Raw genomic sequence first — 25,495 nt, forward strand, 5'->3', positions numbered from 1 at the left:
TCAAGCAACTAATAACTCTTTAAAAGCATTTCTGGTGGACAATGGAAGGATCAGACTCATCATATTCCTGCTTGCTGATCCACATCTGCTGGAAGGTAGAGAGAGAGGCCAAAATGGAACCCCCGATCCAGACAGAGTATTTACGCTCAGGAGGGGCAATGATTTTGATTTTCATGGTGCTTGGAGCCAGGGCTGTGTTCTGTTGTGTGTATTCAAGGAAATCCATTCCTTCTGTTTGGGTGGAAGAGCTGTTTTAGAGCCAGTGGTTTACTGAGCATCCATCCTTCTCCTGGTGGCATATCATCATATGCTACTCTGTGTATGTATGTTCTTGTCTCCCAGACTAGAATTATAAGAGGGCAAGAATAATATAGTTTATTTTGTACTCCTCTCTACAGTTGAGTGTGTATGTGTTTCCTCTGTTTTTCAAAAGCAGTACTTGAACTTAAACTGTTAAAAAAAATTTTAAACACCAAATTTAGTTGGCATTTGCTGTTTTAGCAATTGGATTTTAGGGTATGAAGCAAATTATTCTTTCCATTATGTGATTTATTTTTATATCCTTATTTATGAGCACTCATTCTCATGCATTTTGTTTCTTAAATTGTGTTTGTGTCAACATCAGATGAATAAATTTCATTTTCTAAAACATGAATGTTCAAATTTAATAATTTCCCCTATTTTTTCTCTTAGGCTTATTATATTATGCGGGACATGGCTATGAAAACTATGGGAACAGTTTTATGGTTCCTGTCGATGCTCCAAATCCATATAGATCTGCAAATTGTCTGTGTGTGCAAAGTATACTTAAATTGATGCAAGAAAAAGAGACTGGACTCAATGTGTTCTTGTTGGATATGTGTCGGAAAAGGTAAATAAAGTTTTTATTCTCTTTTAAATAGTGAGTTTATTTTACTTGATGAAATTAATCTCTGAGGATTACATCTACAAAAATCAGGACAATTAACATTAAATGAGAAGGTAATTCTTATTTAAATGGGTATCATTACATCTATATTTGATTGTTCATAATATAGATTTATATAGAAAGTTTACATTTCATTTAGCATGTAGCAGAATTCAAGCAGAAATCACTATTAATGAATTTTAGATCACTAATTATTTACTTTCTTTAGGAAAAAATATTGTTTGGTAAAAATTTTGTTCATTGTATCTAGTTATTTCATTCCCCATACATATGAAGTATAGAGCATAAGAGAATTAAACCTATACATAATATGCTAGTATCATTCTAATGTAGTGTGATGAATTTAGTACTAGATTCAGAATCAGGACGACCTCGGTTCAAATCCCGTCTCTGATAGCAACTATGTGTTATGAGCAAATCACTAGAGCTCTGACCTGTTTCGTACCTGTAAAATGAGGATGACACTAGTAGAGCCCACCTCATAAAGTTGTGCTGTTCGATTGAGAAATGCTTTCAAATCCTTAAAGCAGTGGAATCAGACTCAAAAAGGGGTGGAAGATATAGGAAGAAATAGGCATTATGCCATGCCTAAGGATCCTTATGAGCATGTGCATGTTGACTTAGAAAATCCTGGTAACTTTCTGCTCTGTCGTGTTTTTATTTATTTTGTTAAATGTTCCCCAATTACATTTTAATGTGCTTCTAGCACCTGTTCATGATCGACTCTTCTGCACTGAAGCATTTTGCTGTACAAAGTTCAAATTTCATTACGCTGTTATGGATTCCACTTTTGAAGCAGACATGATTTGATTCTGTTAGCCAGTGATTGAGCTCAAAGGAGACCTTGATAAAGCACCTTAACATGGCCTAACCTCAGAGATTAACTGTTCTCTTATCGTAGCTCCACAGGACTGCTAAGGCATTGTACGTTTACTCTTATACACACAGTTTGGAAAGTGCCTCCAAGGTCATCTCTTAGGAAGGAACCCTGGATTTGGAATGTTGCTCTAGTGGCTTCCCTTTTAAGCTTATGCTCTTCCATTTCTATCTCTTTGTGGAGGCAAAGAACTGGAAATTAAGGAGATGCCCATCAGTTATGGAATGGCTAAACAAGTTGTGGCATGATAGAATACTACCCTGCTATAATAAGTGATAAGAAAATTAATTTTAAAAAATATTTGGAAAGATTCACATGAAATGATCAAGAATGAAATGAACAGAAACAAGAGAACATTCTATACAACAACAGAAAAATGGTTTGAGGAATGACTTATGTATGTCCACCTCCAGAGAAAGAACTGATAAATAGAAACAAGCAAGACAGTTTTATATATACATATATCTCTTTTGTTAAATGATAGCTTTTCTAGCACAGGAATTTTAATATAACAAAACAACAAAATAATATTTTTAATCTTAAAAAACATAATAAAATTGGGATAACAATACTTGCAACATCTTCACAGGCTTATGAGGAAAGCCCTTTGCAAACCTTAAAGTGTATATGAATATGCTACCATCATTATTAAGCACTTACTAGGTGGCAAAGTCCTGTGCTTTGAAGATAGAGATGCAGAAAACAAAGGAGAGAGTCCCTGCCCACAAGAAACCTACATTCTCTTGGGGGTTCTTAGATTTAGACCCTGAAAGGATCTGGTTTTTTGGTGGGGGGTTTTTTGTTGTTGTTACTGTTTTTTTAATTAAGCAACTTCAGAGTCACTCACTATTTCTTGATATATGTCTTTTAGTCTTTTTTTTTTTAATAAAGATGCTTAGTCAGGTAGATTTGCTTCCTCAATGTCTGACTCTATCTTCTATCAGTTAAACTAGGATTCAATATTTTCCATTGCTTTGTTGGAAGATGTATTGTAACTCCTTATTCCACTTCATCTTCCTCATAGTCTCAAAAATACTGAATGAAAGGAAGGAAAGGGATGCAATCATCAAATAAAGTAATTTGAGAACTACTACTCTAATCTATTTGTGTATTTTTTCAACTTGATAGATATTAAGTACAAAGTCTTTTTGTAGTAGTCTTTATTAACATTACCTTTGCTGTTTTAAGATTTTTTCCATTTGATTTCCATTTCTGTTGCTTTTATCCTAGAAATGACTATGATGATACTATTCCAATTTTGGATGCCCTGAGAGTCACTGCTAATATCGTTTTTGGATATGCAACGTAAGAAAGCTTAATATTTGTTTTTAAAACATCTTATTTTCTAAAATTGATTCTTTATGCCTTTTATCTTTGGCTTCCCTATTTATCATCCTTAAGAGTTCCATCTCTTTTCTTTCATTAAAAGCCTAGATTTGCAGAGTTGTTATAAGAATATTTGCCCCCTAGTTTCCTCTAGTAGTCAAACTTACCCAGTAATGTTATACCACCTCTTAGAATAGGAACTTCAGATACAAGAAGGCATTTGACTTGTAATTTCCCAAACAAAAGTGGGAAAAGTAAGCCCATTTTAAATGCCCCTTTACCTTATAGCAAATATTTGGTTTATTATTTTGAAGGTGCCAAGGAGCAGAAGCTTTTGAAATCCAACATTCTGGATTAGCAAATGGAATCTTCATGAAGTTCTTAAAAGATCGGTTGTTAGAAGACAAGAAAATTACTGTCCTACTAGATGAAGTTGCAGAAGGTAAAAGTGAAAATTGAGGGGGAACCCACTCTTCTGGATCCCTATTTTTTTCATTCTTTCACTGTACTTGAGATTATTAGAGTTTAAAAATAATATTTGTTATATAAAGACATTTCCCTTAAAATACATAATACATCTCTAATAAAATTCTGTGATCCCAATATATATATGTTTTATTTATCCCCCCAGCTTTCATGCCTTTTCAATATTTGTCCCCCATATCCAGAATGCTCTCCCTTCTCATCTCTGCTCTCTTGCTTTCCTGAATCCCTTCAAGATTCAGCTCAAATCACCCCTTCTGCAGAAAGCCCCCCCTCCCGTCCCCACCACTATTCATGCTTCTCTTCTGAGATTATCTTTTATTTACTCAGTATAGTGTTATTTGAATATGTTATCCCCTATAGGAGTATGAGCTCTTTGAGGACAGAGGCTGTTTCCTTGGTCTCTTCATCTAAAAATAAAGGGATTAAGCTACATAATTTCCTAAGTTTCAAGTCCTTTTCACTTCAAAACAAATCTGTGACTTTGAAGAAAGGTTTGTTCATAAATATACTGTGAGAAAAAGGCTAGTTCCATACTTAATAAAGGGCTTTTCTTTTCTTTTTTCATTTTGGGAAGGAGGGAGAGGAGGAATAGAAGGGAGTTAGAAATAGGATTCTCTCAAAAAATGAATTAAAAATAGAAGGAAGTCCAGTAGGAATCACAAAATAACAGGGCAGCTTTGACAGTTACATGTTTAATTTGTTATATACTTTAAAAAAAAAAGAAAAATCTGTTTTGTAGAATATTGATTTGCAAGTTGATGTATACTCCCCTTCAGTACTACAGAATATATGGAAATGCTCATTTTATTTAGTATTTATTGAGTTCAGATTCTTCAATGGAAAGATAAAAAAAATTTTACAAGGAAAGATAAAAAAAGCAACAGAATACTACTGTAGCTTAAGAAATGAGTATTATGAATTATTCAAAGATGCAGAGGAATACTTAGGAACTGATGCAGAGTAAAATAAGAAAAAACAGGAAAATTGTATGCACAATGGCTACAACTATGTAAATGAACTGAAAAAAAAAAGGAACCAAATACTATATAATTATAATGACCAAGATTGGCCCTAGAGAAGACAAGAAGAGATAAGAGGGAGAGACCCTCTCCTTCCTTTGCAGAGCTGAAGGACTAGAGGGGGGGGAACATTGCAAACACTGTCAAACTCACTTGATTTGGTGAAAATTTTTTAATTTTGCTAACCTGCTACATCCTTTTCTATTTCTAAAAGCAAAGTCCTCTTTCACAAGGGTAAAGGGAAAAAGAATATATTCAGAAGTGACATTAAAAACAAAATATATCTAAAGAAAAGAGCTACCGGTTTCTTCAGTGATGACTACACACTTCATCTTTGAGGAATCAGAATATATTTTTTCTTATACCAACAAATTGTCTTCTTAAAGGAGGCTTTTAAAAGAGGTTTATGTGTACTGCATTTCTCATAAGAACACCAATTTTTTTTAAAGGCTTGTCCAGTTGTTTTTTTTTTTTAATTTGGGCAACTTTACTCTTCTTTTAACTCCTTTGAACCCATTAATTTTGTTTGTTTGCAGAGGCAGCAACTTAGACTACAATATATTGTAATAATTTAAAAGGAAGAAATAGCAAAATACTGTTTCTTCTTTAGTGAATGGAGTAATTCAGTGAAATGAATATGCTTCAAAGTAGATCCTGGTATATTTAGCCACTTTTTTGTATTTTATTTTGAAATCATACAAGACTAACTAGTTGGCATTGTTAACTGAGTCCTTTTTTGTTTTTGTAAATTTTGTCTTTATAAACAATCTTGAAAAATCAACCTACTTTTGCCTTGAACTAAAATCTCAGTGTTGCCAACATTAATTATGGTTTTCTTTTTTGCAGATTACAAAAATTATTTTAAAATATTGATCATCACTTGTGGCATTCCTGTCCAATTCTCATGTAGTCAAGAGAGAGATGGGGGCAGGGAGTATAGAAGGATAATTTCTAGAGATTAGGGGGTAAGATTGAAAGCAAAAGAAATAGATATATTGATATGATTATATTAGATAAATCATTGTCTGAATCTTTTACATATGTGATCTACATGTATGTATATATTTAATATGTGTATATCTTTTTTAGATATGGGAAAATGTCACCTAACCAAAGGAAAGCAGGCTCTAGAGATTCGAAGCAGTTTATCTGAAAAGAGGGCACTTACTGATCCCATACAACAAACATTATGTTCTCCAGAATCATTGGTGCGAAATTTACAATGGGCCAAGGCACATGGTACATACAATAAATTTGATTGTGTAAGATCTTTCTAGAAATGTAGTAATATGACAATACCAAATTTTTCTTGATTGATATTCTTTCTTTCCATTTTATTATGAAAGTACTGTAGCTTTAAGAAGGCACACAGATTTTAATCATGCTTTATATTTCAGTTTGCATTTAAATTCAAGTATGATTTTGAACAAAAGAGACTAACCCCATAAATATTATGTATTTTGTCATTGTTGTTTAATATGGCCAACTCTTTGTATTGTGTTGAGAAATAATTATCGAGCTAATGCATTATTTAGATCCTTCTCCATCTATACTTTATTTCTATTGGCAGTACTTGGTATAAGAAGCAAAAACAATTTGGAAATTATCCTTGGACACTTAAAAATTTCCGTACTATGTATAAATCTGTTGTCATGGATAATTGAGAGTTAGCAATATTTGTTGAACACTCAACAAAATGCAGTAGCTAAATGGAATAATCTTAAGTATGAAGCACATTTCCTGTTAATAAATTAGTGTGACCACAAATCAAAAATGCAAAATGCCATATAAATATTGTATCTATATCTAAATGAAAAGTGGATATTGAATTGATTCTGTCATTTAAAAAGTGTCAAAACATATAATATACATCATTTAGCATTAATTCAACAAAGATCTCTTAAACACCTATGTGCTAGCCATGGTAAGAGACAGAAAGACCACTCAAACATAGACCCTTCCACCAGAGAAGTTCATATTTAACTAAAGAGCATATATTGTAATACAGGAAGTATGTGTGTTTTATACTGTCTAAAAAATTTATCAAGACTCTTTTAATTTAATTCTTTAAATAATAACATAAATGTATGTGACTTTTTGTTTTAGAACTCCCAGAAAGTATGTGTCTTGACTTTAAATCTGGTGTTCAGATTCAGCTAGGATTTGCAGCTGAGTTTTCCAATGTCATGATAATCTACACAAGAATAGTATACAAACCACCAGAAATAATGATGTGTGAAGCCTATGTTACAGATTTTCCATTTGTAAGTTACTCATTTTTTACAAAATTCATTTATTGAAAAGTAAAATGCTTCTAATCTGACAAATATATGATTTTAGAGCTAGAAATGCATTTTATGTTAGAGAGTTATAATACTGAAAAATTGATTACCAAGCTATTTTGTTATTCAATATTTTAGAATAGAAAAAAATTATATCAATTCAGAAAAAGCAGGCTTAAAATATTAATGTGCTCTAAAATAAGGTAATGTAAAAAATAAAATGAACCATAAAAATGGAAATTACCATGAATTTATATTTTAAACTCAGATGTCTCATTTAAACTCATACCCTTATTAGCCCTTTTGCCTAAATACATTATGATAATCTACTTTTTCAAGTGGAATAAGCTACTAATGTCACTTCTAAGTATTTAACTGATAAGAAATCTGTTTTGGTTTCTAAAGAATATAGTAATCGTTTAAAAAAGAAAACTACATATCTTTCCACACTAAGTTTACTTTTTGAGGATACTATAATACCTTGAAGAAAGAATGTACTTACTGTGGATTAAGACTTGTTATAATTAAAGGTCAGCAGGAACACCAAGAATGTAATCTTAACACCATTCTTTATTAGTTGTATTTTCATTTTAATGAGCATTAAGTGCCAACTCTCTGGAAGGCATTATGGAAGATATTTTTAGTTTAAGGTAAAGAATTGGTAGCCCTAAATTTAGGTTATTAGAATGCTTAATGTGTCACAGTCCACAAAAAATATGTTGATGATACTTTGTCTTCTCATCCCATATTATTCAAGTTTTCAATTGAATCTTTGGTTTTAAAATTAATTTAATCAAATACCTATAGTTTCTCATTCTGTTTTTCCATGTAATTCTCTAGAGCAGTGATGGCAAACCTTTTAGACCCTGCATGCTAAGCCCTGCCCCCTCATACTAAGTCCTCACCCCATCTTACCCCAGACAGGGGAAGGAGAAAGGGAGGAGGGTGGCATGAGCATGTAAGTGCTTCCATTTGGCTGCTGGGCAGAGGGGAGGGGAGCCATAGGGGAGAGAGGGAAGGGAGCAGCTCCAACAAGCAACAGCTCTCATGCTCACAGAGAGGTCTCTGGGTGCCATAGGTTCACCATAATAGCGCTAGAGTATTCTATTACTAGGATCAGAGATTTAGAGACAAGAGGGAACTTAGACTCATAAAGTCCAAACCTCCTTCTTACAGTAGGAAACTAAGGCAGAACAAAGATAAGTTGCTTACCCAGAATCACTCACCACTTGACTCCAAGACCAGTGCCTTGCCCAACATGCCATGCTCCTTCTAAACTAGAAGTATACCTGACAATAGAATTCTCTTAATATTTTTTATGCTATATAATTGCACGGTCTTTATTAGTGATTTATTTCTTGGTTCTCTCAAATTCTCTAGGATCTCGATATTGATCCAAAAGATGCAAATAAAGGAACCCCTGAAGAGACTGGCAGCTATTTAGTGTCCAAGGATCTTCCCAAGCATTGCCTCTATACCCGACTCAGTTCATTGCAGAAGTTAAAGGTAAACACCACTCTTGAACTTCATGACTAATGAGGCTATAATGGGGAATGTTAATCTTTCCTTTTTCAGCAGATATGACAGTAACTAATAGACTAACATTTGCATACTGATAGTGGGATACTGGATAAAATGTGTAAAAATGGAGATTTGAACCTCGGACTTCAATCCCCAGAAGTCCTTGCTCTAGTTCCCAGGATGCCCTCTTGTCTCACCTGAGTTCCCACCTGCGCGGGATCAAAATTTCTATTTAAACTGGCTGTAAAGCCTACTGGGTCTCTCTTCCTACTTCTGCTTCAGAGCACATGTGGCTCTCTACCTAGCAGGCAAGATGTGAGTGGTTGTGAATGGGCTCTCTGGGCCTAGACACGTGCTTTCTTATTTTGTATTTTCTTTAATTCTTAATCTTAATAAACCTCTAAAAAATATAATACTTCTAGCAGAGAAACTAATTTTAACTGCTACAAATGTAACTGTCCTATATTCTGCAGTAGATGCTGCCTTCTGTATTGTTAGCTCCCAAACTTAGGACTGTTAAGAAATACTATTACCATTCCTTCCTCTATGACTAAATTCTGCTATTAAATATTTTAGCATTATTTTGTCATTTCTTTGTTGAATGTCAAAATAAAGAATAAGATTTCCAAAAGTTAAACAGAAAATTATTAGCAAACTCAGTTTTAGAATTCCCAGTACTGTTTTGACTTTAGTTTTCACTCTGCCACCAGTCTTTTCTGGAGAAATTATCTCTATCGTTGAGTTTATTACAGACAGGTAGATCTCTGCTTAGCTTCAGCATTTTACTTAGAGTATTTGATATCAATACATACACTTACTCTTCCAGAGTCTGCCCATAATCTGTTCTACTTAGTTTTCTTCCCCTTTCTACTACAATATATATTTTATCTACTAAAGTTCCATTCTGATGCTTCATCATGGCATGGAGAAGCTAATCTTGGGTTTTTGAAGACTAAGTGGGCAGAGCAAGAGTTTGGCAAGGTCTGCCAACCTGAAAGCCTTTGAGTACAGGCAGGATTGATGACAAACCATACATCTGTAGTGGGGAAACCAGCATAGCTCTGTTTAGGAGAGGCGCATTGTTAGGGGAATGGACCACTTGGAGATAATGTTTTTGGCCACCTTTTCTCATGGAGCCTACTTACTAAGCCATAGAGAAGTTGTTATTAACATCAGAAGAAGGAGAGACCTTACCAAAAAAACTCAAATTCTTAAAACTATTGAGTACCTTATTTTACTTCATTCAAACCATTTGGTCACTAAACAGTATAGTACATACACATATTTAAGAATGATTTTGTCATTGTTGCTTTAGTCATATCTTCCTCTTCTAATAGCTATGGAGGGCAAGTTTTCTAAGCTGCGATACACAGAATTGTCCATAACAATTCTTTCTTTGGAAGATTCATTTGAGGACTGTGTAGTTCCGTCTTTCAGTCCCAAGAGTTGAGATTCTACTTCAACTCCAGAGAATGAACACAAACTGACAGTGAAGCAAGTGAGAGTCTAGAGCAGGAGAGTTATGGGATCTAGGAAAGGAGATGGGTATTTTTTTAATCTTATTGTTACTGGTAGCCTTTGTTTCTACATCATCTCATTTCCATGTCTTTCCTCTACCGAGAGAGCCAATTCTTATAGCAAAGAATTTTTTTTAAAGTGATAGGAAAAAACGGCCAGCCAAATGAACATGGCAACCACGTGTAACATATAAGATGGAAGTATTTAAGGATGATGTATTTTCATTACTCAATTGTTTTTTCTCTTCACTTTTAGGAACACCTAATCTTTACAGTATGTTTATCCTATGAATATCCAGGAATGGAAGATACCATAGAAGAAAGACAGGAAGTGAATGTTGGCAAGCCTCTCATTGCTAAATTAGACATCCATCGAGGATTAAGAAGGAAGAGTTGCTTTCAGTCTTGTTTCATGCCAAATAGTCATTGCCAGAACCCTACCCCCACCTCCGTGGCAGCCGAACATTATCATTCCTCTCCAGACTCATTCCAAATTGTTTACCATTCAGACCCTGATCACTCAGGGAATTGTCACTGCAACCAGAGTTCAGATACACTTATTTCAAGTCATGGTGCCCAGAATTATTGCTCTCCATTCATTAGGAGTAATATCCCTGAAGAAACAACGGATGAACTGCCATTCGCTTTTTCAGACCAGCTCACATTTTCTGAAAAATAATCATATTAATTCATTGAAAGTAGCCTAACTCCTAGGTTCCCGATACTCAGTATTACTTGGGCATGCACCAGGTATTTGGGGATTTTAAAGAAAAGGTGCTAAAAGGAGAAACTTAAGTCTTCAGGCAAACTCAGGATCGTAAATATTGTACAGTTAATTGCAGATGTCTTCTTCCATGACTTTAAGGTTTTTAAATAAGTTGGTTTGTACTATGTATATACATGAATATAATGTATAGAGAGAAAAATAAAAATGCATTAAATTATGACCATTCCAAAGTAGAAATAATGGGCATAAAAATTTTACATGGATGCAAGTGTCCTGTTTTTTTTTATATTCTGCTCTCATTCAGAGATATATTTATCTGTGATCTATTTTTCAACATGTATTTATAGAAATACTTATTTTGATTATTCTGTGACTTCAAGACTTTGTCAAAATTGCTAATGAAGAATTTTATATATACATCTTTTCTAGAACAGACTAAAATTTCCATCCTTTAGGTAGTCTTATTTGGTTTGGTTTGTTTTTGTTTTTTTAAGTCAGAGAATACCAAAATGTCACAGATAGGGAACAATATGGATTGGGTCATCATAGTAGCAATCTATATAAATAATCTAACCATTTAAAATGTCTGCCCAACAAATATGCTTTCTTAATTAATCCATCTAGCCTTTTGAGGCAGCATTCTGACAGATTTTTATTCCATGGACATGTTTTTGAGACTAATCAGTGAACAAGCTTTTATTAAGCACCTACCCAGTATCAGATGAAATAGGAAGGTCTTTTTATGCTTTTTTAAGAGAATCCTTTCATCCCTTGCCTTGGAAGCAATCCTTTCTAAGATTGAAAAGTGGTAAGGACTGGGCAGTCAGGGTTAAATGGCTTACCCCAGGTCACACAGCTAGGATGTGTCTGAGATCAGATTTGAACCCTCCACCTCTTGTCTCCAGACCCAGATCTCTAGCCACTGAGCCACCCAGCTGTCTCTGATAGGTTCATTTCTTCTAATAAGGTAATAATGTTCTTAGAAACTGTTGGTTCTAGTTCTAACACTGGAGAATATACCAGTGTAAGGTTGGACCTCCATTCATTGTCCCACTCACTTCAAATAGCTTTGTTAGGTAAGAGTGGGGAGAATCTGTGGAGCCTCACCCCTACATCAGTAAAATGGAAGCGTCTTTATTAGTTCTTTTTGGTTCTTTCCTAATTGCTACTTTTCATTTCTTTATCTTTCAGTACAAGGCAACCTTGGGGCTTGCTAGAAATACAGCCTTCTGAGGAAACTAATATAAAAATCACCTGGCCAGTGCATAAATTGTACCTAGATAGTTAAGAATTGACTTTGGTTATTAAAAGTTGGGGGTGGGAAATGGGAAACAACAGAAGTTTAATTTCAGTAAGAAGACCTGAAGTTGATCTAAATCATGGGACCAAACATATTCTCAGATTCCCAAAATAGTTCTTTCCTGGACAATTTTATCACATTAAAAACAAACATTTTGGTGCTGTATAAAACAAAATTAAAGTTATTTTTACCTTCGTGTGAAAGTTCATCATGACATGATTGTTATTATTTGGTAAATGATAGCCTTATTACTTTACCAAATTCTCATTATGTTTGTATTTTTCAACCTGTGTCTATAATTATAAATGTTGTCAGGCTAAAATAATGGGTTCTTTATTGCTGCTCAGAGCATATTATATGGCTTAATTATTTCTAATTTTTTGATGAATTTTAATAAAGAAAAATATATCTATGACATGAGAAGTGTGGTATTCACTATTTATACACACTAGCCAGTTAGGGTAGCTTGAGAAGAGTGCAATGAACATATCACTAGCATAAAAGTAATTCAGTAACTGCCTATCTAATTTTCCACTAAAATATGTCTGCATCTCAGATATTGACTAGTTTTGGTGATTACAATGAGCCTAAAATGCTTAACATACAAAAGAAGTAAATCCTAAAATAAAACACAGCAATCATTTTTAAAAGGAGGAATTTGAGTAAAGAGTATATTTAATGTCACTTTCATGGCCTAGAGCTTTGCCTTGAATTTGTATTTCTCAAATATTTTGTCAAATTAATATAACACCTTAAAACATGTTTTAATTCAACATTAATTTACTTCAACATTGTGAGAAAAATGAACAAGTTTAAGCTAACAATTTTATTTCATTTCCTATTTCAGAATTCAGTGAAATAATCCTTTTTCAGTGGTTTTACAATTATATTGTAACCTATTTCAGAAACTATACACTATAAACAATTCAGAAATCCCTTTATGACCAGTTGCTATTTGGAAATTAATATCATGAATTCATCCTTGTAGAAGTATTAGTAAAAAAAGTCAACTAAAATAAGGAAAAATCATCATTTATAATGATGTACGAGAAGCAAACGGACCCTTGATCCAGTCATGCAGTTTTAAATGGTTAAACTTTACCAACATTTTGCCCAGTGTTTTAATTGTGGAATGAAGGGAAGGAGAGGTAGGAGGGGGAAAGACCCCCAAGTTCTCAAGAAAGGTATGTTGACTAAAACTAGTTTTCTCAGTTCCTACCAAGCAGATAAAAGTTTCAATTAATTCAAGGGCAAGCCAGTTGCACTTGGCTGTGTTAGTGACCCAAGGGCCAGTCTAGGTAAATCTAAAGAAGATCTTCACCAAAAGCCTTGGCACACCAATTCTTTTGCTGTCTGCCTCCATTGATGGGAAAGCCTGTAGCAAATCCTAGAACAGTCATCTTTTAAAGTATTGAATTAACTCATGAATTTCCCTTCTTTAGCTATTAGACATTAGTTTTCTCTTCCAACTAAATTGAACATTTTTTTCAAATTTGTCACAGAGGAGGCAGCTAGGTGGCTAGGTAGAAAGAGAGCGAGACCTAGAGTTGGGGTGTTCAGGGTTCACATTTGGCCTCATACACTTCCTTGCTGTGTGACTCTGGGCAAGTCACTTAACCTTCGTTGTCTAGCCCTCTCTTCTGCCTTGAAACCAGTACTCAATATTAATTCTAAGATGGAAGATAAGAATTTTTTTTCCCATTTGAATTAGTTTAGTCAATTTAGAACATTATTCCTCGGTTACAATAATCACATTATTTCCCTCCCTCCCCTCCACCCACTCTTCCCACAGCCAATGCACAATTTCATTGGATATTACTTGTGTCCTTTATCAGAACCTATTTCCATGTTGGTGTTTGCATTGGGATGTTCATTTAGTCTACATCCACAACAATACCCCTTCCACCCATGTATTCAAGCAGTTGTTTTTCTTCTGTGTTTCTACTCCCACAGTTTTTCCTCTGAATGTGGATAGTGTTCTTTCTCATAGATCCTTCCAGGTTGTTCAGGATCACTGCATTGCCACTAATGGAGAAGGCCATTACATTCCATTATGCCACAGTGTGTCAGTCTCTGTGTACGGTGTTCTCCTGGTTCTGCTCCTCTCACTCTGCATCACTTCCTGGAGGTCGTTCCAGTCTCCATAGAATTCCTCCAGTTCATTATTCCTTTGAGCCCAATAGTATTCCATCACCATCAGATACCACAATTTGTTCAGCCATTCCCCAATTGAAGGGCATCCCCTCATTTTCCAATTCTTTGCCACCACAAAGAGCGCAGCTATAACTATTTTTGTACAAGTCTTTTTCCTTATGATCTCTTTGTGGTACAAACCCAGCAGTGCTATGGCTGGATCAAAGGGAAGACAGTCTTTTATTGCCTTTTGGGCACAGTTCCAAATTGCCCTCCAGAATGGTTGGATCAATTCACAACTCTACCAGCAATGCATTAATGTTCCTACTTTGCCACGTCCCCTCCAGCATTCATTACTTTCCTTTGCTGTCATGTTAGCCAATCTGCTAGGTGTGAAGTGATACGTCAGAGTTGTTTTGATTTGCATTTCTCTGATTATTAGAGATTTAGAACATTTTTTCATGTGCTTATTAATAGTTTTGATTTCTTTAACTGAAAATTGCCTATTCATGTGCTTGCCCATTTATCAATTGGAGAATGGCTTGATTTTTTGTACAATTGATTTAGCTCTTTATAAATTTGAGTAATTAGACCTTTGTCGGGTTTTTGTAATGAAGATTGTTTCCCAATTGGTTGCTTCCCTTCTAATTTTAGTTACATTGGTTTTGTTTGTACAAAACCTTTTTAATTTGATGTAATCAAATCTCTTGGTCTTAAATTCCTTCCTTTCCCACTGATCTGACAGGCATACTATTCTATGTTCACCTAACTTATTGATGATTTCACTTTTTATATTTGTCATTTACCCATTTTGAATTTATCTCAGTATAGGGTGTAAGATGTTGATCTAGACCTGATTTTTCCCATACCATTTTCTAAATTTCCCAGCAGTTTTTTTCAGATAGTGAGTTCTTGTCCCAAAAGCTGGGATCTTTGGGTTTATTGAACACTATCTTTCTGAGGTCATTTACCCATAGTCTATTCCATTGATCCACTCTTCTGTCTCTTAGCCAGTACCATATTGTTTTGATGACCACTGCTTTATAGTGTACTAAAAATTCTTTAATGGTTCAAGCAGATAAATGAATCTAAAAGAACATTTTGAGAAATATATTAAATTACCCCATGGGTTCACAATACATTTTTTGTTTTTGAAAGAAACAAAAAACATTGGGAACAACCTCTCAAGGGCATGACCTATTCTTATGCACAGTGGCTTTGATTAGTTCAGGAAGGAAGAAAGATTCTGTTCACACTTACTTCTGACTGATTCAATTAAGAAGTGTGCTTACCTAATACTCTTAATTAGGTGGGATAATCAATGGGGCCTGACCCTTACTAAAAGCATGGTGTATGCATAATGTAGGTCTGGAGTTTCATGTTCTTTTTCCATTCTAATTATAATAGCCACTATTTACATAGCACTTTAAAATTAGTAAATATTTTCAGATACCAAAATTATTGATTTTACATTTTGTGATTTTTTTCTAGCTCTTGCTTGGTTTTCACATGATGAAATCAAAACTATTAATAATCACATGAAAAAAAGTGTTCTAAATCCCTCTTGATTAGAGAAATGCAAATCAAACAACTCTGAGGTATCACCTCACACCTAGCAGACTGGCTAACATGACAGCAAAGGAAAGTAATGAATGCTGGAGGGGATGTGGCAAAGTAGGGACATTAATTCATTGCTGGTAGAGTTGTGAATTGATCCAACCATTCTGGAGGGAAATCTAGAACTATGCCCAAAGGGCGCTAAAAGACTGTCTGCCCTTTGATCCAGCCATTGCACTGCTGGGTTTGTACCCCAAAGAGATAATAAGGAAAAAGACTTGTACAAGAATATTCATAGCTGTGCTCTTTGTGGTGGCAAAAAAATTGGAAAATGAGGGGATGCCCTTCAATTGGGGAATGGCTGAACAAATTGTGGTATCTGTTGGTGATGGAATACTACTGTGCTCAAAGGAATAATGAACTGGAGGAAATCCATGTGAACTGGTACAACCTCCAGGAATTGATGCAGAGTGAGAGGAACAGAACCAAGAGAACCAAGAGACTGACACATTGTGGTACAAGAGAACGTAATGGACTTCTCCATTAGTGGCAATGCAGTGATCCTGAACAACTCAGAAGGGCATATGAGAAAGAACACTATCCACATGCAGAGAAAGAACTGTGGGCGCAGAAATGCAGAAGAAAAACATATGATGGATCACATTGTTTGATGGGAATATGATTAAGGTTTTGATGATATTGCAAATATGAATAATATGTAAATAGGCTTTGAACAATGATACATGTATAACCCAGTGAAATAGCTTGTCAACTCTGGGGGAAAGGGGGATGGAAGAAGGAATCATGAATCATGAATCATGTAACCATGGAAAAATATTCTAAATAAAGAAAAATTTAGCACAGATCTCTTGGACTAGTAGCAAGCCCCAATCTGGTATGTAAACCACCAAATGAGAACCACTTCCTTAAGGAAATGAAGGACCTATCTCAGGACCAGAGAGAGATTTTAAGGGTCTAGATTTAACAGGTTTGAGCCAGTCTGCCATTCCAGTACATGTTAAGAGAAAAGATAAGGCTGAGCTATGGCAGATGGAGGAGTTATTAAGGAACGTGGTTGGCTGACCTTAAAGACATCACAGTCAAAAAACTGGACTGAGACCCAAGAAAAGGTAAGTTCTTCCTCCAATATCTCCTTCTGATGCCTGTCTGTTCACAGGCATAAATAATCTGTTGTTTTCCTTATCGAAACACTACCAGTAAAATGAATTTTGCCTCAACCACAAAGAAGCCAGGGGTTAAATAGAGTCACTAAAAAGTCCCTAAATAGAAAAGTCAATTAGACAGGAAGTTCAGACTCTGCCCAAATGTCAGAAATTTTCCTAACTAGAGACATAGAGTGACTGAGACTGGATTTATAACTTTTTTGTGTCAAATTCCCTGAAGCTAAACAGGAAGGAACTACTTAGGCCTTACTTCCTACTTTCCTACCTACCTTCCTTTTTTTGGTCTTTAACAGTATGTAGGTTTCTTCCCCTCCCCACCTCCTCCACCTCTGATTTAAGATAGTCCCATCTGCTTTTTCTTCCTGGTCTTCCCCCATCTCACTCTGAAATAGATAAAAAGTAAGTAAGGGAAGGTTTTGGTTTCAGTTCAATGATAATCATGAAAAAATTCCAGATTTCAAATCTCACAATGCTAACATTCATTCCAGAGAAAAATTCCAAATTATTGACTTTATTATCTGACTTTCCTCCTTCCTTCCATTACTGTATGAGAGAGGTGAAAAACAGGGAAAATAAATACTTGTTCATTGAAAAAAAGAAGATAACCTCTGAATTAGGCAAGCTTGAGAGAGTGTTGTCAAAGCCACATCTTATCACTGACCCAATAACACACAATCTTTGCCACAACTTTCTTCTGGCACGGATGTCCAAAACATGGGCTAACTAGAGTTTGTTCTGGTATAAGACTTCCCTAGAGGGATACAACGTAGGGAAAGTCAACAAGGAATAATCCTTTTTTTGGCAATGATACAGCCACCTACTCTAGAAAGAAGTGACATTTTGATTATAAGGCAGACAAAATGAAAGGATAATGTTTTTGTTAATTTTTAACTTTTTAAATATTTTTCCATTTTTCCATGACTCATTTTCTTTCCTTCCTCTCTACCCACCCCTCTCCCAGAGACAACAAGCACTTCCACTGGGTTATACAAATGTTATCACTTATACTATTTCCATATTAGTCATTTTTGCAGTAGAGCAGTCTTTTAAAACCAAAACCCCCAATCATATACCCATATAAACAAATGATGTCATTTTTCTTTTGTATTTCTACTCCCACAGTTCTTTCTCTTGATGTGGATAGCATTCTTTCTCATAGGTCCCTTGGTATTGTCTTATAGTAGCAGAGCCTATTACATTAAATTGTTCCATAATGTTTCACTTTCTGTGTATAATGTTCTCTTGATTCTACTCATTTCACTCTGCATCATTTCCTAGAGGTTCTCCCAGTTAATATAGAAATCCTCCAATTCAGCAATCCTTACAGTATAATAGTATTCCATCGCCATTATATTGCCACACAGTTTGTTCAGCCATTCTCCAATCAGGGGACACTGACTCATTTTCCAATTTTTTGCCACCTCAAAAAGTGTGGCTATGAAAATTTTTGTACAAACATTTTCCATTATTATCAATTTGGGGTACAAAACTAGTAGGGGTATTGCTGGATCAAAGGGCATGCATTCTTGTAAAGCCTTCCAAATTGCCTTCCAGAATGGATGGTTGGACCAATTCACAACTCCACCAGCAGTGTATTAGTGTCCCAATTTTGCCACATACCCTCCAATATTTTTTACTTTCCTTTACTTTCATATTGGCCAATTTGCTAGGTGTGAGGTGGTACCTCAAAGGATAATGTTTGAGAAGTGAATTGATGCAGGAGTTACCTAACCTATTTCTAGCACACTAAAAATAGTTATTAAATAGGGTTCTAATGTCATCACCCTCTTAATTCAGGTGCCATGTTGGGATGAAATGAGGCTTTCAAGTCATGAAACATTTTTTTTTTGCAGTAAAGATATAGCAGCCCTTAGTTTCTCTCAACTTGGTTCCAACCATCCCAATCTAGAAACCTGTGTCTGGACAATAGATTATCAGAGTATAGTAACTCAAGACTTTTGTTCTGTTTTGTTTTGTTTTTAATGGTACTTTTAATGACCCTAGATGATCAGAAAGCTATTTGAAAGAAGCCAGGGTCAATTAGGCCCAGGGCAGTTTTGTCTGCTTTCAGAGAAAAGCCTGCCCATGTTGTGAGTGGGAGACAAAAAGTTGGGTCACGGAACTAAATGCTGGTTCTACCATAGAAGTTAACTGTATCTCCATTTACTTTAAGCCTATTATCGAAAAGTTTACTGTGACATATTTTGGGTCATATTATGAGCTCAGTTATCAATCTCTTGAAACAGGAGAAAAAGTATATGTCTACAAACTCATAATATTTTAAAAATCAGGATCATTGAGTTTGTTAACTTAAAGAATGTAAGATTATATATAAGCTGGAAAAAATCTGAAAACAGAATTTCAGAACAATTTGGTTAAAGGTTAGGTCATTAATTTTTAGACAGATGATGGAAGATTTTGTTTTTCTTGTAGCTGTTACAAACAATTTTTTTTGCTTCCTTTCTTTATCAGTTTGAGGGAGGGAAGTCTCAATGGAGGTGGTTAGGATTAAGGTTACAAAAAAGAAAAAACAAAATGGGGTCATTGAAGCAATTTTATAAAATGCATTGAGAGGCCAAAAGAAATCATAGAAAAGCAAGAGAGCTTTGAAAGTTACCCATTATATGGCTTTCCCGAGCCCACGAGAAGCCTCAAGGTAGGAAGGTAGAAAAAGGATAGAAGTTCTGGATGCCGCAAAGGGCGTGAGGGAGCCAAGTTCAGGATGTCAAAAATGAGTCAGAGATCAGTTATTATTAATATCTTGGAGCCGCAGCCATGCTCTGATCAATGGACGTCACTGGAAGGCTATCTTCCGTCCAGAGATCCCAATTTAACACTTCACCGGTCAGAGGATGATATAGCTCAGCTGGGAGAATAAATAGAGAATGATAGGAAGAATTAGAGAATGCTAGGTATTAGCATTGGAAAAGAAAGAGACACCTGGCCGAAGGCCAGGCCTCAGGTAGAGATAGAGAGGAGAGAGAAAGGTGGAAAGACAGTGTAGCAAACCTGTGAGATTGTCCAAGAAGAAGAAGAAAAGAGAGATGGCCACGGCCCCCTATTTAATCTCTTTGATACGCAAATGTACTCAATACATATTGATGAGTTACATAGTGTATTGCCATTGGATAATTACAAATTATGACAAGGTGAAGGTGGAGTTTTTATCCTCAGGTGAGTGAGACAAAGGGAAGCAAGGTTTCGCGCCCTAACTCCAGCCATGCTGAGAACAGAGTTCATTGCCATGTGCCCACACACAATCCTTGCCTCTTAATTATACCTATGGGCTGGACTGCTACACATTAAATTTATCGTATACTTAAAGTGACAATGTAATATATTATTATAACTAGATTGTTTTGAGACCAGAGGCAATATAATGGAAAGAAAAAAGGAAGGAAGAGAAAAATGGAGGGAAACTTTGCAACAAATATGTATAGAAAAGCAAAATAAATTCCTCTATCAGCCATGTTCAAAAATGTAACTCATTCTTCATAATTAATCCATCACTTCTTATTAGCTGGATATTGTTTTTAATCATTTTTTTTCAATTAGCACAAATCTGCTTTACCTTCCTCTTCTCTCACCCCACCTCCATTGGAAAAAATAAATCCTTGTAACAAAAATATGTAAGCAACAAATTCCTGCATTGACTGTGTGCAAAAAAAAAAAGTCTCAAGTTGTCCTCTGGATTCATCACCTCTTTGTCAGATTTTAAAATATCAATGTTTATATGTTGTGTTTGTTTGATATGTTAAAGGACAGACTGCATATTGAATTATAAAACAGTCAAATGATCATTTCTTAGTAGCCTAACCAAAAATCTTTATTTTCCTTTGAGAAACAGAAGAAGAAAAAAGGAAATAGCAGGGAATTATCTTTATGACATAGGACAAAATAAGTACTGTCAGAACAAAAGGAGGAATCTTCCTAGAGGTGTCATTTCATGTAGTTTTCAATTAATTTAAGGAGGAGGAGCTAAGAGGCTTAGCAGATAGAGAGCCAGGCTTGGAGATGGGAGAATCTGGGTTCAAATATGATTTCAGACATTTGCTAGCTGTATGATCCTGCGCAAATCACTTCACCCCAGTTGCCTAGCCCCTACCTCTGTTGTGCCTTGGAAATGATTTTTAGTATCAATTCTAAGACAGAAGGCAAGGGTTAAAAAATTAAGTTGGGGGCAGCTGGGTAGCTCAGTGGATTGAGAGCCAGGCCTAGAGATGGGAGGTCCTGGGTTCAAATCTGACCTCAGACACTTCCTAGCTGTGTGACCCTGGGCAAGTCACTTGACCCCCATTGCCTAGCTTTTACCACTCTTCTGCCTTGGAGGGAAGGTAAGGGTTTAAAAAAAAAATTAAGTCAATTCCATTGGCATAAGTCAGAGAGGGGAAGATGGCCAGGAGTACAATAAATCAGAGTCCCACAGGATGCAAAAAAAAAAAAAACATCTTTCTTGATGCTGATTTAGAATAGGTTCAGTTTCAATTGAAGAGGTTATCAATATCAAAGAGATCAGTCAATAAAGTCCAAATTATTCACTAGTAGAATTTTGGTATCAAATCATTAATTCCTATAGCCTAGAGAGATAGGTTTTTAAATCTCTGTCTACACCCCTACTTCCCCCTTATCATTTTAACTTCAAAGTTAAAATATTTGTCTTTACATTAGTTGATACCAAATTCTCACTTCCATGGGATGAATATTCCAACTTTTAAGATAATAAGGAAAAGAATGTTCGTCTTCTGCGCCAATGCTTCAGTTACTACAGCAACAACTCCTTAGCAAAGGGAAAAAAAGCAGAGCCCAGGAGAGAAGTGAGAAGACTTCAGTCAAAATAAAACTTGTATTGCTTTGTTTGTCATTGTGCTTACATAACAAAGTCAATCATTTGGAATTTTACCCTGGAGCTTCCTATAAGTGAACATTACCATCTGTAGTTCTGTAGAAGATTTGGAATTCTTTCATGATGGTAATCATTGAACTGACAACTGCTTTGTCTCCTTTTTTTATATGTTATGGGGAGCAAGACAGAGAAAGACCAAGAAGAAAATGCTGTGGTGCAACTAGATGTTGAATCAAATCCAGGGGAAGAAAAGCTTCCTCATTGTTAAAGACCAAAAAAAAAAAAGATTCTGATGAAATTTTAAGTGCTAACTTAGAAGTTGTAGGGAACAAACACACCAATCACAAGCATCACTCATCTACCAGCGCTGGACCTTGGTGCTGTACCAGTTCAGTCTTATGGAGTAGAATCAGATTGCTTTTTCCCCACACAGTGTGTACCTGTAAGGTCTCTCCCAAAGTCTAGAATTGGAAACTTTGTCTAAAAAAAAGGATGGAATCTGCTTGGGGAGTGATCTTAAGTCCCATTCTCCCAAAACTCTGAAGACCTTCCTTGAGATGGTTATGATGGCATGTATTATGGGTAGCATTTCAATCCATTGAGAAGAGAAAGATCAGGAGCAGCTGGGTAGGCAGCTCTGTGGATTTAGAGCCAGGCCTAGAGGTGGGAGGTTCTAGGTTCAAATATGGCCTCTGATCCTGGGCAAAACACTTAATACTGTATAAATGGAGATTTTGAACCTTGGACTTCATTCCCCAGAAGTCCTTGATATTTCCCAGAATTCCCTATAATCTCTCCTGAGTCTCCATGTTGGCAAGATCACAATTGGCATTTAACTGGCAGTAATGCCTCCCATGCTCTCTTTCTTCCTTTGCAATGATGTAGCAAGTATAGTGGTAAGCTAAGCGCAGGGATTTTAAACCAGTTTATCAGCCATGGGCACATGGTTTTTATTTTGTGTCTTCTTTATTCCTTGATTTTCTAACGATCCTTAATAAACCTCATAAATATGATATTTTTCTTATTAGAGTTATAATTTAATTTTTTACAATACCCATGGTCTAGTTCTTACTCTTTGAATCAATATATAGTACTGATTCTAAGACAGAAGGTAAGAGTTTAAAAAAAAATGAAGGCTCTCAATATACTTTCCTCCTAATCCCCCTCTCTACAGCGCCTCCCACCAAAAAAAGGATACAAGAAACTTTGATTTTTCTCATTTCATATGATAGAATTTTTGTTTTTCAGGTCAAAAATTGAGTCTCAAAATTAATCTTGAATTTGTTATTTTTTTAAATGTGAGTTTGTATTAAGGAATTATTGGTGTCCAAATTGTGAGAGCAGTCTGAAAAATGTGGAATATTTTTAATAACAGATTTCCACATAAATCTTCCAAAGTTATATGATCCAAATTGTCTCCCTCCTTCTTCCCTCCCTACTCTCAGAGCCAGCAAACAATTCAATCTGGATTATACATGTTTTATCACACAAAAGGTATCGGAATGTTTTTTCTGGTAGGGAAACACTCTATTGGTGTCCTTAAAAAGGAGCTCCGAAATGACCATTCTGATTGCCTAGTTTTATATCATCTCCAGTGACCAAGGGACTTTGTTATCTGACATTGCTGGGGGTTTCTGCTATCCCAAGTACCTCCACTATCTAGCATCAAATCAATTTTCAGAGATGAAAACACACACACACACACACACACACACACACACACACACCACAGTAAACTATAAAATAATAGGAAATTGTGGTGTTTCGTTTTGTTTTGTTTTTAGATTCCAAAAGTACTTCAGGATCCTAGAGAATCTTGGATCCAGGGAGAGGGATATCAGTCATCCCTATCATAACAGCAATTCACTTTGTGCAGACCTTTAAAAGTTTACAAAACAAAAGACTTTCCTCAGGGAAACCTTTTGCTATTACCAGAAGTCAGCAGATTCCAAGGAGTCAGGAAGGCATGAGATCAAATCCAGCCTCACTCTTAGCAGCTCGGACACACCTCCACCCCTACCTCAGGTAAGTGACGTAATTTCTTTGTGCCTCAATTTCCTCATCTGTAAAATGGAGATAATAATAGCACATACTTCCCAGGCTTTGGGGGAGGATAAATGAAATCAAATTTGTTAAGAAACCAACAGCGTATTAATAGGATCATAACTTTAAATTGAATTCACTAGGCTATTCTGTTGCCTAAGTAACAGAGTTGTTAGCAATCAAAATGGCTTGCTATGTTTTCTGAAATGAAAGAGTGGAATGGAAGCTAAGACCCTGAGAGATCAGAGATGCTGCGGAGGTCTTTTATCCTTCCTCACCCCTGCTTGCCGTGCTATTAAATAGCTAGTTTGACATGGTCAGAGTGCAGAGTACCTTTCGACGGCCCTTGTAATTGGCAGAGGTAGGATGGGGACATTTAATGAGAAAATTCTTCTTAATCCTCCATCTGAGAAAATAGTAGAGAAAACCTATATGTTGGCTATGGCAGGCAGAGCTGAAAAAATTAAGGGCATGAGGTGGAGGTGGGAGGAGCGCCATTTTATTTAAGAATTGAAAGACTTGATAGAGAAAATTAGACCCCAAGAAACAAAGGTGATGATGGCCTTCCAGAATACTGATGGAACACTTTGGTTTTACAAAGCACTGAACTCCCGGAGAGTTTGGGGTTCTCACATTTTTGCATCTGCAGGAAAGTTAAGCATGGTCTTATGAAGCTGGGTTCCAACTGAGAGCTCTGGGCTATGCACACATTTCATGACCTCTCAAGAAATGCCTCTAAACAAAAACTGGCCTCAGCTGAAAGGTTTAATTTGTGGCTCCTGTGGGTCCCCTCCCAGCACATCACCAGGCTTGTGAGACATCAGCAACCACTTAGACCATTTTCATCTTTTCCCAAGTGTGGAATCCATCTGCCTAGGTTAGACAGAAGAGGCACGCGTTATTCCTCTCCCTCTTTCCCTCCTGCTGACACTGCTATCTAGAGATGCCTCGGACCCAGGAAAAAATGAGGTGTGAGTTGCTGCTAGTAGTGCCTGTGGCAGAGATGGAATAGAGCAGGGAAGAAAGGATAATGGTTCAACTTCTAAACAGCTTGCCATTCTGGAGTGCCCACAAAGGCATGCAGAGAATAGGAGCCCAGTGTGTTTGGCCTGAAGGAAGACTAATGAAAATTCTTTCCCAGTGTTCTCATGGTTGTGCCACTAGTAGCACAGAACCCTGAATGTGGGCCTCCTATTTTTATTCAATTCAATAAATATGTATTAATTACTTGCTCTTTAGTAAGCATCATGCCAAATATTGGAGTTTTATTTATTTTTATTTGTATTATTTTAATTTTAATAAGAAATTTCTGCATGTTTTCCAAAGTTATACAGTTCAAATTGTCTCCCTCCCCCTCCCAGAGGGGACAAGCAATTCCACTGGGTTATACATGTATTATCAGGCAAAACATATTTCCATATTATTCATTTTTATGAGTGAATCATCTTATAAAACCAAAACCCCAGATCATATACCCAAATAAAGTGATAAAGCATGTTTTCATCTACATTTATACTCCCACCGTTCTTGCTCTAGAGGTAGATAGTATTCTTTTTCATAAGTTGCTCAAAATTGTCCTCGATCATTGTATTGTGGGCCTCATTTTTAATGGCTCAAAGTCATATCCGTAAACAGCATTTTTCATGACTTCCTTCCCTTTTCTTAGCTTCATAGCCCAATGAGCCCTTAGTCTTATAATTAGAAAACTAAATTTCAAATCTGGCCTCAGAAACTTACTAGTTACGTGACCCT

General features: G+C 35.8%; 1 protein-coding gene across 2 annotated transcripts in view; it reads left to right on the forward strand.

Annotated features, from left to right (window-relative positions):
- The window catches only part of MALT1 (MALT1 paracaspase), an 88,315-nt gene extending 75,917 nt beyond the window's left edge, over positions 1 to 12,398 (forward strand). For both annotated transcript variants that reach the window (XM_056824493.1, XM_056824494.1), the window contains 7 exons: positions 694 to 871; positions 3,036 to 3,110; positions 3,446 to 3,573; positions 5,726 to 5,875; positions 6,743 to 6,900; positions 8,299 to 8,424; positions 10,213 to 12,398. In XM_056824493.1, the coding sequence (XP_056680471.1) occupies positions 694 to 871; positions 3,036 to 3,110; positions 3,446 to 3,573; positions 5,726 to 5,875; positions 6,743 to 6,900; positions 8,299 to 8,424; positions 10,213 to 10,635 (1,238 nt within the window). In that variant the 3' untranslated portion in view covers positions 10,636 to 12,398. The remainder of the gene's footprint in view (positions 1 to 693; positions 872 to 3,035; positions 3,111 to 3,445; positions 3,574 to 5,725; positions 5,876 to 6,742; positions 6,901 to 8,298; positions 8,425 to 10,212) is intronic.
- Positions 12,399 to 25,495: the final 13,097 nt, after the last annotated feature.

Source organism: Monodelphis domestica, chromosome 3 (assembly GCF_027887165.1).
Source record: "Monodelphis domestica isolate mMonDom1 chromosome 3, mMonDom1.pri, whole genome shotgun sequence".
NCBI lineage: Eukaryota > Metazoa > Chordata > Mammalia > Didelphimorphia > Didelphidae > Monodelphis > Monodelphis domestica.